Source organism: Pecten maximus, chromosome 7, assembly GCF_902652985.1.
Source record: "Pecten maximus chromosome 7, xPecMax1.1, whole genome shotgun sequence".
In the NCBI taxonomy this organism is placed as follows: domain Eukaryota; kingdom Metazoa; phylum Mollusca; class Bivalvia; order Pectinida; family Pectinidae; genus Pecten; species Pecten maximus.
Window position 1 is genome coordinate 19,614,906 of NC_047021.1, and position 12,857 is coordinate 19,627,762.

At 38.9% G+C, this 12,857-nt stretch overlaps 1 protein-coding gene across 1 annotated transcript in view; it reads left to right on the forward strand.

Annotated features, from left to right (window-relative positions):
* The first annotated feature begins 8,049 nt into the window (after window positions 1-8,049).
* Window positions 8,050-12,857, forward strand: part of LOC117331828 — a 45,132-nt gene continuing 40,324 nt past the window's right edge. Inside the window, exon 1 of the mRNA XM_033890748.1 lies at window positions 8,050-8,286. Within this exon, the coding sequence (XP_033746639.1) occupies window positions 8,193-8,286 (94 nt within the window). The 5' untranslated portion in view covers window positions 8,050-8,192. The remainder of the gene's footprint in view (window positions 8,287-12,857) is intronic.

Consider the following 12,857-nt stretch of genomic DNA (forward strand, 5'->3'; position numbering starts at 1 on the left):
GTAACAGCCGTGACTCACGAGCGTGTATTATTGGCACGAGCGTGGGTTATTGGAAAATAATACATGGTTTTTAACCAATCAAAACTGGCGTTACATGGCAAACATGGTAGAAATACTCAATAATCAACAGATACCAATGGTCAGAAGAAATATCAAACATATCATTATACCCTCCAAGACGGAAGTTTTTCATCATCAACCGGAAGTGCATTCACAATTGTAGTTTGAAGGCTGTTTCTTTCATCTGTAAGAATTTGTAATACTGATATGTCTCTGTCGGACTTTCAAGATCCTTTGTTAAGATAAGGCTCACATCACAACAAGTTAGTATATTGTCATCAGATTTCGAGCACCTGTGTAAATATTAGTTTGCACCACACACAAATGGTCTGTTGTCACCAGACCTCAAGCCCCTGTGTCAATATAGGGTGCACCCCACAATACTGATCTATTATCACTAGACATCGAGCCCCGGTGTCAATATCAGAGTGCACTACACAGTAGTGGTCTGCTGTCACCTGACCTCGAGCCATTATGTCAATATAATTTACAATATACAGATATGTTGTCACCCGACGTCGAGACCCTGCGTCAGTATAAAGGTACATTACAATATATAGGTCTGCTGTCACCAGACCTCAAGCCCCTGTGTCAATAGCAGAGTCTATCACTCTATACTGGTCTGCTGTCACTAGACCTCAAGCCCCTGTGTCAGTACAATAGCGCAACTCACAATACTTGTCTGTTGTCACCAGACCTCGAGCCCCTGTGTCAATATCAGAGTCTATCACTCTATACTGGTCTGTTGTCACCAGACCTCGAGCCCCTGTGTCAATATCAGAGTGCACGACACAAAATTGGTCTGTTGTCACCTCTACTAATCAGTATAAATAATCGTCCTCTAACCTACCCACAGTATATCACGACTAAATCACGTCTAATTAACCGTTAACGATTTATTTCAGCACATGCATGTGTGATGACCGAACATAATTAAGTCGCCTTTTATTGACTGTCGTCCTCGAGTCGGCGAACATTGTCCCAGACAACTTAAAATGTCCACCTTTCGCCTGAGTGACCAGTACACAATACTTTTTTTAAAAGCTTTAGAAGATTTAAAATGTAGCAGTTTATCCGTACCTGTAAACAGTAATGAGTTAGACATTGCTTCACCATTACTACCAATAGTGCTTAGGGCCCAGATTAATCTAAATAGTCGTATGGTCAAAATGTATAGCAGACACGACATTGTCCTGCCCCGGACAAGTCTGACAAAAGAAGAACGCATATTTACGTCAGTACAAGAATGTATATCATTTACATAAAATGAAGTAAAAAGCTACGGCGCTGGTTGTTTAAATATTCATTTGTTGAAGTGTTTTCACAAATATAACGGGATGTATATTTGCAGTTTTAATATACATGTACAATATTTTGATTTGTTGATTTTTTATTGGGACCTCCACATTACATAATCTAGGGTAAAACGATGAATACATAACTACGTATTATTTTTGTTTATTCATTCATTTATTTATTCATTTATATATTATCTATTTATTTAATTATGGAAAAAACGGAGACGGCTGCTGAGGAAGAAACATCAAATAAAACTAACGAAAAAATCCACGACGAGAAGCATTATAGACAACAGTAAAAGGTTCATAAGCTGGCATGATTGTGTCGTCGTGTACGGTCGCAACAGCAGGAGAGCATTGGCGTGAAAATTTACTTCTATTTCAAAATCATTAAAGCGAGGTCATGAACAAAACTGTTTCATCGCAGGCTTCTGGTTAGCATTTACAGAAAAATAAAAGTCCCTACTATCTCAACAAGGTGTATGTAACACTCGAAAAGTCGCAAGTGGGGATGGCTTTAGATTCACTTTGAATTTAAGTCCAATCCGACTAATATATCAAATGCTCACAAACTTCAGTAACGTACCTTGGTTTAGAATCCTAAAATATCAATGTATGTTATTGTTTTGTCGTGTGACAACGATTTAAAGATGAGAAAATGGATCAAAAGCGGCCATGATAGAAGACGATGCATTGACTGTGGAACGGAAGTAGTCTGTATATTCAAGAGCGGTATGCAAGGGGCAATTTGATTGGTCGACAGCTCTGTAGTCAAAAATATCTATAATTGTCGACCAATCAAACGCCTATTTCCACAGTCGATGCTTCGCTTGATCTTATAAAATGTTACACTTTGTTGAGGAATAAGGGGTTGATATTTCTTTCTATAAATACTACCCAGAAGCAGACGCATGCGGTTTCATGGAAGACAGTTCGCCTGTATAATGTGAGTGGGTTGGTATCCTTCTAGGTGACGTTGGTGGTATGCTTCAGTGAGGTAGCACTACAAAGTCGATATCCGTTCCGTGCTTTCACAATGAGACAAACGCGAACATATCGCAGCCTCCTAAAACGCACATACATGTACATCTCGTACACAGGGGTACCGTCCTTAAATTATAGGTCGTTAAAAAATACAAAATAAATCGAAGCCGCCGATTGAGTTTTGCTTAAACCGAAGTAATATTACGTTCTCACTATGGAAACCAGACGGATGACAAGAGAAAAGTCTGTAGTTGTCGTAAAAGTCACAGAAATACATACAAAACATACAGTATACTAGTAATACAAAACGAATCTTTGTTTTTGATCTTTGTTGATGTTAAAATTATGGAATTGTAAATTGACATATCTGAAACAAACAATTTCTCCTACATGAATAGTAGGAGCTGGAAATTCTGTAACCAATCCAACTAAATTATTTTCAGCGATCAAAGCTGGCGGAGAAGACTAATCTAAGATAACTTGTTAAATAGTTTGATGTACGTTTTAGGGATCATTTTGAATGCTCTTCATAAGTCTGTCTGGCAGTTTACAGCGAGTTTCGTAAATCGGAGATTTAACTTTCTAAAAGACACATGGTGGACTGGTTAATCCACACAGGTTTACACTCACCAAATTCCCATCATCACAATAACCGACTTGGTTCCCGTATCCATAGAATCCCTCCATCACACCCCGAGATCTCTGATACAGTGGGTCCAGATCTGGCGTCATCACTCAATCCGATCCGCGGGAGCCGGATTATTCCTCCACTGGGAAACAGCGCGTCAAATCTTCACCTGCAGCATATTTCGCTCAACAACCCCAGGATTTATCACAAATATCTTGATATATAAATTATATTTAAAACCGTTGTAAGTAAGGGACCGATTCATAACACTATGTCCCTTTATATTTAAATAAGATTTTGGGGAGAGACGAGGAGGTCGATGACATTATCGTTATTAGCGTGAGAAATTTTGGAAGAAATATGACGTCATTTTTGGAACGAGGAGGGGAGAATAACACCATCGGCATTGATATTGGAATCTTCAAAAGAAAGAATAAGATGACAATGCCGTCATAATTATGGTGTAGTGATGTGGAATAAGGACACAAACGAGAATGACTTGGGTGAGATGGATATATCATTGTCGTCCTTAGTATGAGGAAGTGATGAGAGTGAATAAAACAGCCGTCAATGATGTGAGGGAGGTGGATACCATTGTCGTCCTTAACGGGAGGGAGTGATGAGAGAGGATAACACAGCCGTCAGTGATGTGAGGGAGGTGGATACCATTGTCGTCCTTAACGGGAGGGAGTCATGAGAGAGGATAGCACAGCCGTTAATGATGTGAGGGAGGTGGATACCATTGTCGTCCTTAGTGTGAGGGTGTGGTGAGAGAGGTAGCAGCCGTCAATGATGTGAGGAGGTGGATATCATTGTCGTCCTTAGTGTGAGGGTGTGGTGAGAGAGGTAGCAGCCGTGATTGGCGTGCTCTTAGGATTAGGGTGACATTTTGGCATTTGTTATGACTACCATTTTAGATAGCCCAAGTCGTCTATACGGCGGAAGGGGCGGCAACTCATTTTCCCGGTGGTATGATATGGAGAATACATAGAAACATCACTTCTGTCAAATTAGAAGATATGATAAGTAGATGACCAGTCATTCGTCTGCACCAGGATAAAATGGGCTCAGCAAAAGGGCATCGTCACTCATGTCACTTGGTGCAAGACAATACCGCTTTAATATGTCGTAGGACGATTTTGAGTGACGGCGGCGTCATATGATAGTGTAATATTGACAATTATGGGAATCACCATTGACGTGACAAGATTTGACAGGTGTGATAGCACCATCATGTGTACATTACAAATGTCAACGGCTCACCTATATCCGCTGATACATCCCGAATGAAGGATCCAACCCGTGCGACGAGGTGTCATGTCAGCGCGCATACTTTACACAAACCAGTGAAAGGATGATACATAATGAAACATAATTAGTTGGAAAAAAGTCTGAGCCAGAGCTGGTCTAACCCCATAACAAGGGACAGAGGGATCGTTATCTAATGTGGAGGAATAGCGCAGTACTACAAGATGAAAACGTGACTTTCTAAGTTTTGGGGCCCTGCTTCTAGTTTAATCAACATTCCTGAAATCAAAATTATCCACAGGAAAAACATTGTTGGGTTCAAGGAAATAACCTTAGATGAAACCGGGCTATAAAACATACCTACACGATTGGTTAATTAATCATTTAAATCCACACTAATAACACAGACTGGTATTTTTCCATTTCATCCATAGTATTGTTGACTTTCTACTTCATGTATATATATATATGATTGTCAAGTAGTAATAACGACAGTACAGACAAGTAAATTGTCGAATTTTCGAGACAATCTGCCCCTTTATCAAGACACAGGTAAATTACATACGATCACATATAGACATAGAACATGGAACAGTTACACAAATATAGTACGTATAAACAACAATAAATATCGTAATGTTGTAAAAACGATACCCCTCGGCCGATAATTAATTCGCCGAGGGCCTATTATGATATATATATATATATATATATCAGATTATTCTGTAGGAATATCCACTGAATCCGAACACAGCGACATGAACCCTGACGAATGTCACTGGTGCTGTGTTATTTTAAGTTCGAATTCAGTAAAAAATGCGGAAACAAACAAATCTTCATGTACTATGCTAAAAATGATATAGTTTTGTTACCAAGCCTGTCGTCATTAGAATACAACACCGAAGATTAGGAACTGGCTAGAGTAGATGTTCTAAAACGTAAAATGAAATAGCTATAGAAATGTACACGTACATTCCCATTTAATATGAATTTACCGGTAATAGTGTATATAAACATATATGATATGTGTGTATTTTGATTACACATGCCCGACCCCCGTGACCTTGGCTTTGATACCGGTGTTGTCCTGTATCAAATATAAGTATGTAAAATTTATTTATTTTACAACGATTGAGAATCAAGTTTTATCAACCTATATCATAAGCTCTTGTCGGTCTGGACTCGTTTAGTCGTAATGCGCATGTACTCTTTCCTAATGCGCAGGATATATGCGCAGTATGAATGCCCTGTGATGAATGGCTGTCTGATTTAAATACACGTGCTGTGGATTCCAAACCAAATGAAATGGCAAGCCGCAAAAACTTCAAGGGGCAGACCTTTCTTATAAAATAAGACGTATGCGCGTGCAAGTTCCCGCATTATTGGGAATGCCTTTGTAGTCGTGGAGATGTTGCGCTGCTGACAGCTAACTCAATTGGTTAGTAGGTGACTTATAGCTGTTCTACCTGCCTACTCATTCTCGTGAGCGCGTGTGAACAGTTTGTTACCGCTTTTTACAAGTATTCAAAGGTTTCCGTTTCTAACGGCCTGAAAAAACTACATTGTGTGAGGCTTATGAACACATTCTGGTAAATTAGCAAATTCCTTACTTAAACTATCCCATAAACTAAGAAATGTGTATTAGGAGTTGAAATAATTTTAAAACTGTTCTCATGGACGTGTGATCTTTAGAGATAAATATAATTATCTGTAGTGAGTGGAAGGTTTGTTTTAGTACCGTATAGTAAGGTTTAGGCCTTAGTAAATCAACAGTAAGTGACATTACATGTCATTCATAATGTAACTATACATTGTTCATACACATACCAACTTGATAGCCTCTTCATCACTAGACCGAGCCAGGCTACATGTGACGCATACGAAAAAAAGAACACTTTTTTAGGCTTTTCAACATAATTTTTTTCTTGCTATCTTAAAATATGATTCTAAAAATTGGAACATGTATACGAGCACTGGTTGTAAATACATTGGATCTTGTTTTAGAGAGAGAATAAATGAATGTCTGTGTCGGTACTTTAGAGACGGATAGCCTATATCCTCACTGATCTGGTGTATGGGTGGGCGAGTCGACATCAATCGCAGGTAGAGATTGGTATCATCAAACTTGGATTTAAACGATGATCTTCTCTTCTGTTTTAATGCAGATACTAGATATTATAACGGCCATGTTTGCTTTATCTCTATTTCTACAATTTCTGTACGGTCATGTCTCGAGTTTCCGCACATTCGTCGTACCCTGCTATTACGTAACCGCGACTCTGTTGACGAGACTCTCGCAAGATCGTATCGGTAACCATTGAACAGTGTCATGTGATCAACAATGTGCCGCTATTAAATCAGTCTCGTTATCCGGGTCAAAGGTCAGACATGAATACCCAAAATGGCCATGTTAGAGTAAAACTACATTGTTTAGCACTTAAAAGTACAGAAACCCATCAGGTTGTGACAGCGATACTAGTCAAAAGTTTCCCTTCCATCTGTAGATCAGTCTTTGAAGATACAATATTCGATCCGGGAGGCGGGACGATCGAGGTACAGCGACTAAAAAGAACATGACTTCTCTTACAGACTGACAATGTCGACACTATTAATTAAGGGATGTTTTATCTGGTTGTAGTTGCACCACTCATCTTTAGATTATACCCTACACTTAGAAAATAAATGGCGCGGAAAAAAGGGCGAGCTCGTAAGTGGGGATACTGAGGCCATGTAAGTGGGCAGGTACGAGATAGAGATCTAGAATAAGCTACATTGTATCGACTATAATGGCTGGGAATCCCATGCAAACATTGTGTACTCTTAATTTCCAAAAGTATAACACAAGATATGAATATCGAGTAGACGTTCTGCAAGTGTGTGTGTACTGTTTGCACAATTTGTAGGCATGCATAAAGATATGAAAACGGAGTGAAGGTTGTTTGTGTAAATGTTGCTACAATCTTATAGCCCGAGCTTGATTTGTGTGTATCCCACAGCGGTCCTGACTATCTCGCTCACAATTTACAGTACATTTGTTTCGTGTTTTCACTAACCAAGTTTTAAACGCTTTCTCATAATCTACATGCACACGATTTGTGTGGTGGTTTACTCAAAATCATTCCCCTGAAGCTATCCAGTACATTTGTTTCAAATTTCCACCAATAAAACGGTTGCTTTACAAGCTGTATCGAAACCGCTCGCACGCGCGCCCCCTCATCAAATGTCACGTGAATCTGTCAGGCGGTTCGTATAACCTTTAAAAGACATTCCTCATACTATCCCCAGTTCATTTGTATAACATGATTTAATACAAATGTGACAAAATCTTTGTGTTAATGAGATTCCTATTCTCGCTGGAATCCTTTATCATATGTATGTCAGGCTAGCTTTCGTTTCTTCCCAACACCAGAAGAGGGACCACAAAATCCCAAACACAGTTCCTCATATTTCATCGAGAAATTAAAACAGCACGCAGTGGATTGATGTTTCCCTCGACACCAAACGTAGTCACAGACCTACACACTGCGCATTGTTTCTGTAACTCTAATAGGGATCGCTGTGATCATCAAACTTCTCTGAAGCGGTAATACTATAGTGGCACGGCTGTGCCACCAGAGGCCACACATATCTAAAGCGGCACACATTGCCCAACATCATACAAAACTATAAACAAGCTATGATGAATGCTTGTTAAGTTGCTAACCTGAAAGGTTTCGGGTCACTTACTATATATCAACACACTGCCTGACAGCGGTGGTAATAACGGGCACTCTGATTGGCTGGCCGCCTGATTGCTGGCTGTAATAAGGCGGTGATATAGTCTGGCGTCTGACGAACACCACTAGCACAAGAGGGCTATACAGCACGAGGACGGTACGTCATGGTGCTGCCCTAGAGTGACCCGGGACATGAATTCAGACGATGATACCTAAGTGATATTGGAGTAATTTATATTGTTCGGAGTATTGAGTGTTATGGCTATCGAAGGAGGTACATTCCGGACCGCGAGACGGTTACGATCCGGATTTTACTGTGAACTAATAGTCGTAGTAGTGGTTTCATTTCAGTGTGAGTATTACTTTCGTTTTCTCCGATATGACAGTTGACGCGTGTGAAAACTGTATCAATACGCACGTATGAATGTACAAAATTACCTGTTTATTACGAGTAACACATGTAAACAAAGTTACCTGTTTATTACGAAACACACATGTAAACAAAGTTACCTGTTTATAACGAATAACACAATCATGTACACAAAGTTACCTGTTTATTACGAATAACACATGTAAACAAAGTTACCTGTTTATTACGAATAACACATGTAAACAAAGTTACCTGTTTATTACGAATAGCACATGTAAACAAAATTACCTGTTCATAAAAAATATCAAACTTAACAAGCACGCAAATTTACAATTCCAATAAGAATTTCACACGTAAATATATTTACCTGCAAAATACCTGTCGTTTATGATATAACATGTGTAAAAATAATATCTACTAAAGTAAGTAATTAGTATTCTGCTGTCTGTCTATGATGGGATTTATCTATATATAAACTTACCTGTCTATGACGACATTCACCTGTATATAAACTTACCTGTCTATAGTGACATTCACCTGTATGTAAACTTACCTGTCTATAGTGACATTCATCTGTATGTAAACTTACCTGTCTATGACGACATTCACCTGTATATAAACTTACCTGTCATAGTGACATTCACCTGTATATAAACTTACCTGTCTATAGTGACATTCACCTGTATATAAACTTACCTGTCATAGTGACATTCACCTGTATATAAACTTACCTGTCTATAGTGACATTCACCTGTATATGAACTTACCTGTCTATAGTGACATCCACCTGTATATAAACTTACCTGTCTATGACGACATTCACCTGTATACAAACTTACCTGTCTATGATGACATACAAAGTTGAATTGTCAGGTTGATAAAAGTCAGTGATATTCCGGTACAGACTTTTGTGTTTTGTTTGAAGTCTTTCCTTACACATCTATATTATTGTGTCTGTTGATTTGATCATAGTTTTATCTGCTCTTTTTAAAGATTTTATGCTGCTCTCTTAACCTTTTTGGACGCCTATAATTTGACTCCAGTTGTTTAAATACGTTATTCAAGTGAATATGCTACCTGTCGTGAGGTTTATCTGCCAAGTCGTAGAGTGTTAGGGTGACAAGCTCGCCCAAAATATTGACTTTTAAAACGTAATTAGACTTTTATCAGATATACAGTGTGTATCTGGTGTAGATCTAGGTGGGCCACGGCTGTCCCAGCTAACTGGTGTTATCAGATGGCATTTATCAGATTGTAATTCCATCAACCACACCATTATATACCGACATTTTAGTACTTGTGTCAACGCCAGTCCCTGCTGGATGCCAGGTATGCAGTGGGGATTACATACGTAATACAAATGTATGAAATACAGAAAACCGGTTCTCTAAACGACCTACTCATGGCATAGCACTTACTGTACTACGTAATATTGTCAAGTACATGTTGTGGTCAAAGCACGTGTTGTCTTCTCATTGACAGCTCAGTCTATAACTGTGTGTCTCCTCAAACTTGTAATAACCATACCTATATAATGTAATGTGATTGACACCACGCTCACAAAGGTTTCTATGTGGATGATTGAGCCAATATCTAAGATACCGAACACCCAATTAAGACTTGTATCTCGACAAGTTTATTTACTCGGATGGTCAGCGGACTTAAAACACGGCGTGTCCACTATACACCTGTCCAGTTCGCACGATACCTGCCCATGCCTGGACTAGAGTTGACCACTGAATGTACGATGGGGCTAAGGGAGAGCACATACATGTATTTTGACTTAAACACGTGCAATACATTTGAATGGGAAATCCAGTGGTTTGAATAGTGGAAGAAAAGTTTGGCAAGATAAGACAAAATCTATGTAGTGGTATTTAATGGTATTTGAAATCCTTCATTTCACATGAAAGTCAAGAAGAACATCATCCCTGTATCTAAACAGGCTCTTGACTTAATGCGAGGCGATCTCCTTGGATTATCAAGCAAATCACAATCATCTGCAGTCTTGCCATAATTGTGTAACTGCCGGGAATGTGAAGCCCTGGTAGTCTTACATAGCTGACGAGCGTCTGGATTCGGTCTGTTTCTCGGCAAATAAAATCCCTAATCAGAATAGGGGTCTGGCTATGCCACCTCTGGCAGTCCCTGATCGATTGTATACAAGGGCCGCTTATGTAATAGTGCCCGTTACAGCCGGGCTATACTGTATGTTACGGCCGGACTGTCTATGTTTTCTGGAACTCAAGAGGTATACATAATCGGACATTTTACGTCATACTGTGCGCAATAAATGTTTACGTCATAAAGACCACACATCGCTTAAGATATCATACAGGTACAGTAGCATATTGTATGTAAGTTAATAAAATAAAGACATTGGTCGTTTGAAATGAGATTTGCACAAGTCATGTATGTCTTCTGTTACGAGGGTTGTGTTTAAGGAAATTGATATTTCGAATTATACCGAATTAGAACTTTTTTCGGCAGTATTTAAAAACATTTAACAATGCATGCCATGTCACATGATCACACATAAGAGGAATCCGCACTCGAATTATGACGTCATCATTGTCATAACAAGAATAGCAAGCTTGATCACAATCTCAGATGGCTCGGTACAAGCTGTAATTGCCCACCACGTGACCGAATATAGCATTACGAAATCTTTTACAACGGAAACTAAACTAGACAAAGCGATTGGAATCGGTAACGCAGAAATAATATAACTTATCCCGAGATCTCCGCACAGGGCAACTACACCGATTTACCTCTAACTGTTAACAAGCACTGGTTTGTGTTGTATGTCATTTGTTATTTGTAAATGAGCTCATCTTTTTACCATTTACATTACCGCACTTATTTCTTAGTCAATTAGTGTTGCGTCTACTATATAAAGATTCACAGATATCGGTCTTTTAAAACATCAACCACTTATACAGTCTTTGTCAGATGTAAGTTTCCTTGTCCGAAATCTGCACTCGATTTTTATCATTTACACGTAGGAGATCCAGATTATGCTCTGCTTGCTGTATATTTGAGCAAGCTTTTTGTTGGGCACATTAAGATAGTGATGATAAATGGTGTTGGAATGAGGACTGTGGTGATTCCGTACATGCTGTCAAACGAGTACCTGTCCATCACCAATGTACGTCTTTGATGGTTATCTGACAAATTCCATTAATAAATGACAGAGCTTGTAAGCTATGTTACCCATCACGTGTCCAAATCTGATTTTAGCTGGTTTGGGGAGTTGACGGATAGGCATCTGACAAATGAAAGAAACGGTCTCATCAGACTCATAAATTTTCATATGTAATTAAATTAGTTCTTGGCTAATTTTCAACGCTTAGCATTCAGGCTGACAAAGAACGCGCATGCGCAATTCAAGTTATATAGCTTTAATTGTAATGAATGTTTATACCTTAGCATGGAAATAAGTTAACATTTATGTGCCGCTTTGACAGTTTCTACATAATAATTATACTTAGTACCGCCTACATGTAACATTACGTATTCCAATCAGAATGCATGTTTATACAAACACGATACCTGGAACTTACCATTGAAGTTGCACATGTTTATTTTATTATTCTCAAGGTCAGTAACTGTCAGTACGAAGTTTTTCAGTTTACAGTTTCATAACTAAGTTTCAGTTTCATAAATCCGTGATTTGAAATTCTCCGTACGATAGAAAATATTTGACATTATTGATTCTTCAGAGTTTTACGGGAGCGAATGTTGCCAACTTTCCTAATAGAAAAATAATCGTGATATGGATATTGCCGGTCTTGTTTTAATACAAATGAACCTCCTCACTCATGTCTTAGAAAACTGTAACCATGAGTACTGCCAATACCTCGCCACCTGAGCCTAACATTAATTTGTCCAACTGGACCCAAATCATAAATATCCGGAAATGGTTTCGCGACATATTAGAGTAACAGATATATGTACTAAAATCTCACCAAATGTAAGTCTGCATATAATGTGAGGGAAAACTCACTCAAGTGCTGACTTATTTGGAATTTAACCATGGAAGCGAGTTGTGTTTGTTGCCCCGGGTTTATCGCCCCATGAACTGCCAGGGTTATTTTGAGGTGAGATCTCTTGGTAGTAGTCGGTGACTACCTCACTAAACAACTTATGGGCGCGTGTCACATGCCGTCCAAATCAATTAAGGTAAAGTGCCTTGCCCAAGGACTTCTCCACCGTGACAGCACAGCTTCCTGAGAAACACAAACCCAGCACGGTATAGGCATCGTTCAACCATGCATCTCCGATCTTTTGCTTTAATCGGTCAAAAGTGATATACACACGCATACCGGTAATATCAATCACATTTAATACACTTATCATGGCATCAACAGGAATTTAATCCGCAGACGTGGTGACGAGATATAATTCAGTATATTGTACAATCTTGTGATATTTTTTTCGTACTAAAGGACAGATGCATAGACACAACAATGTTGTACGCTCCCCACGGTATGAATATTACTTAGAATAAAGACTTCACAGCGGTCCGTCAACACATTAATTGCGGATGTATG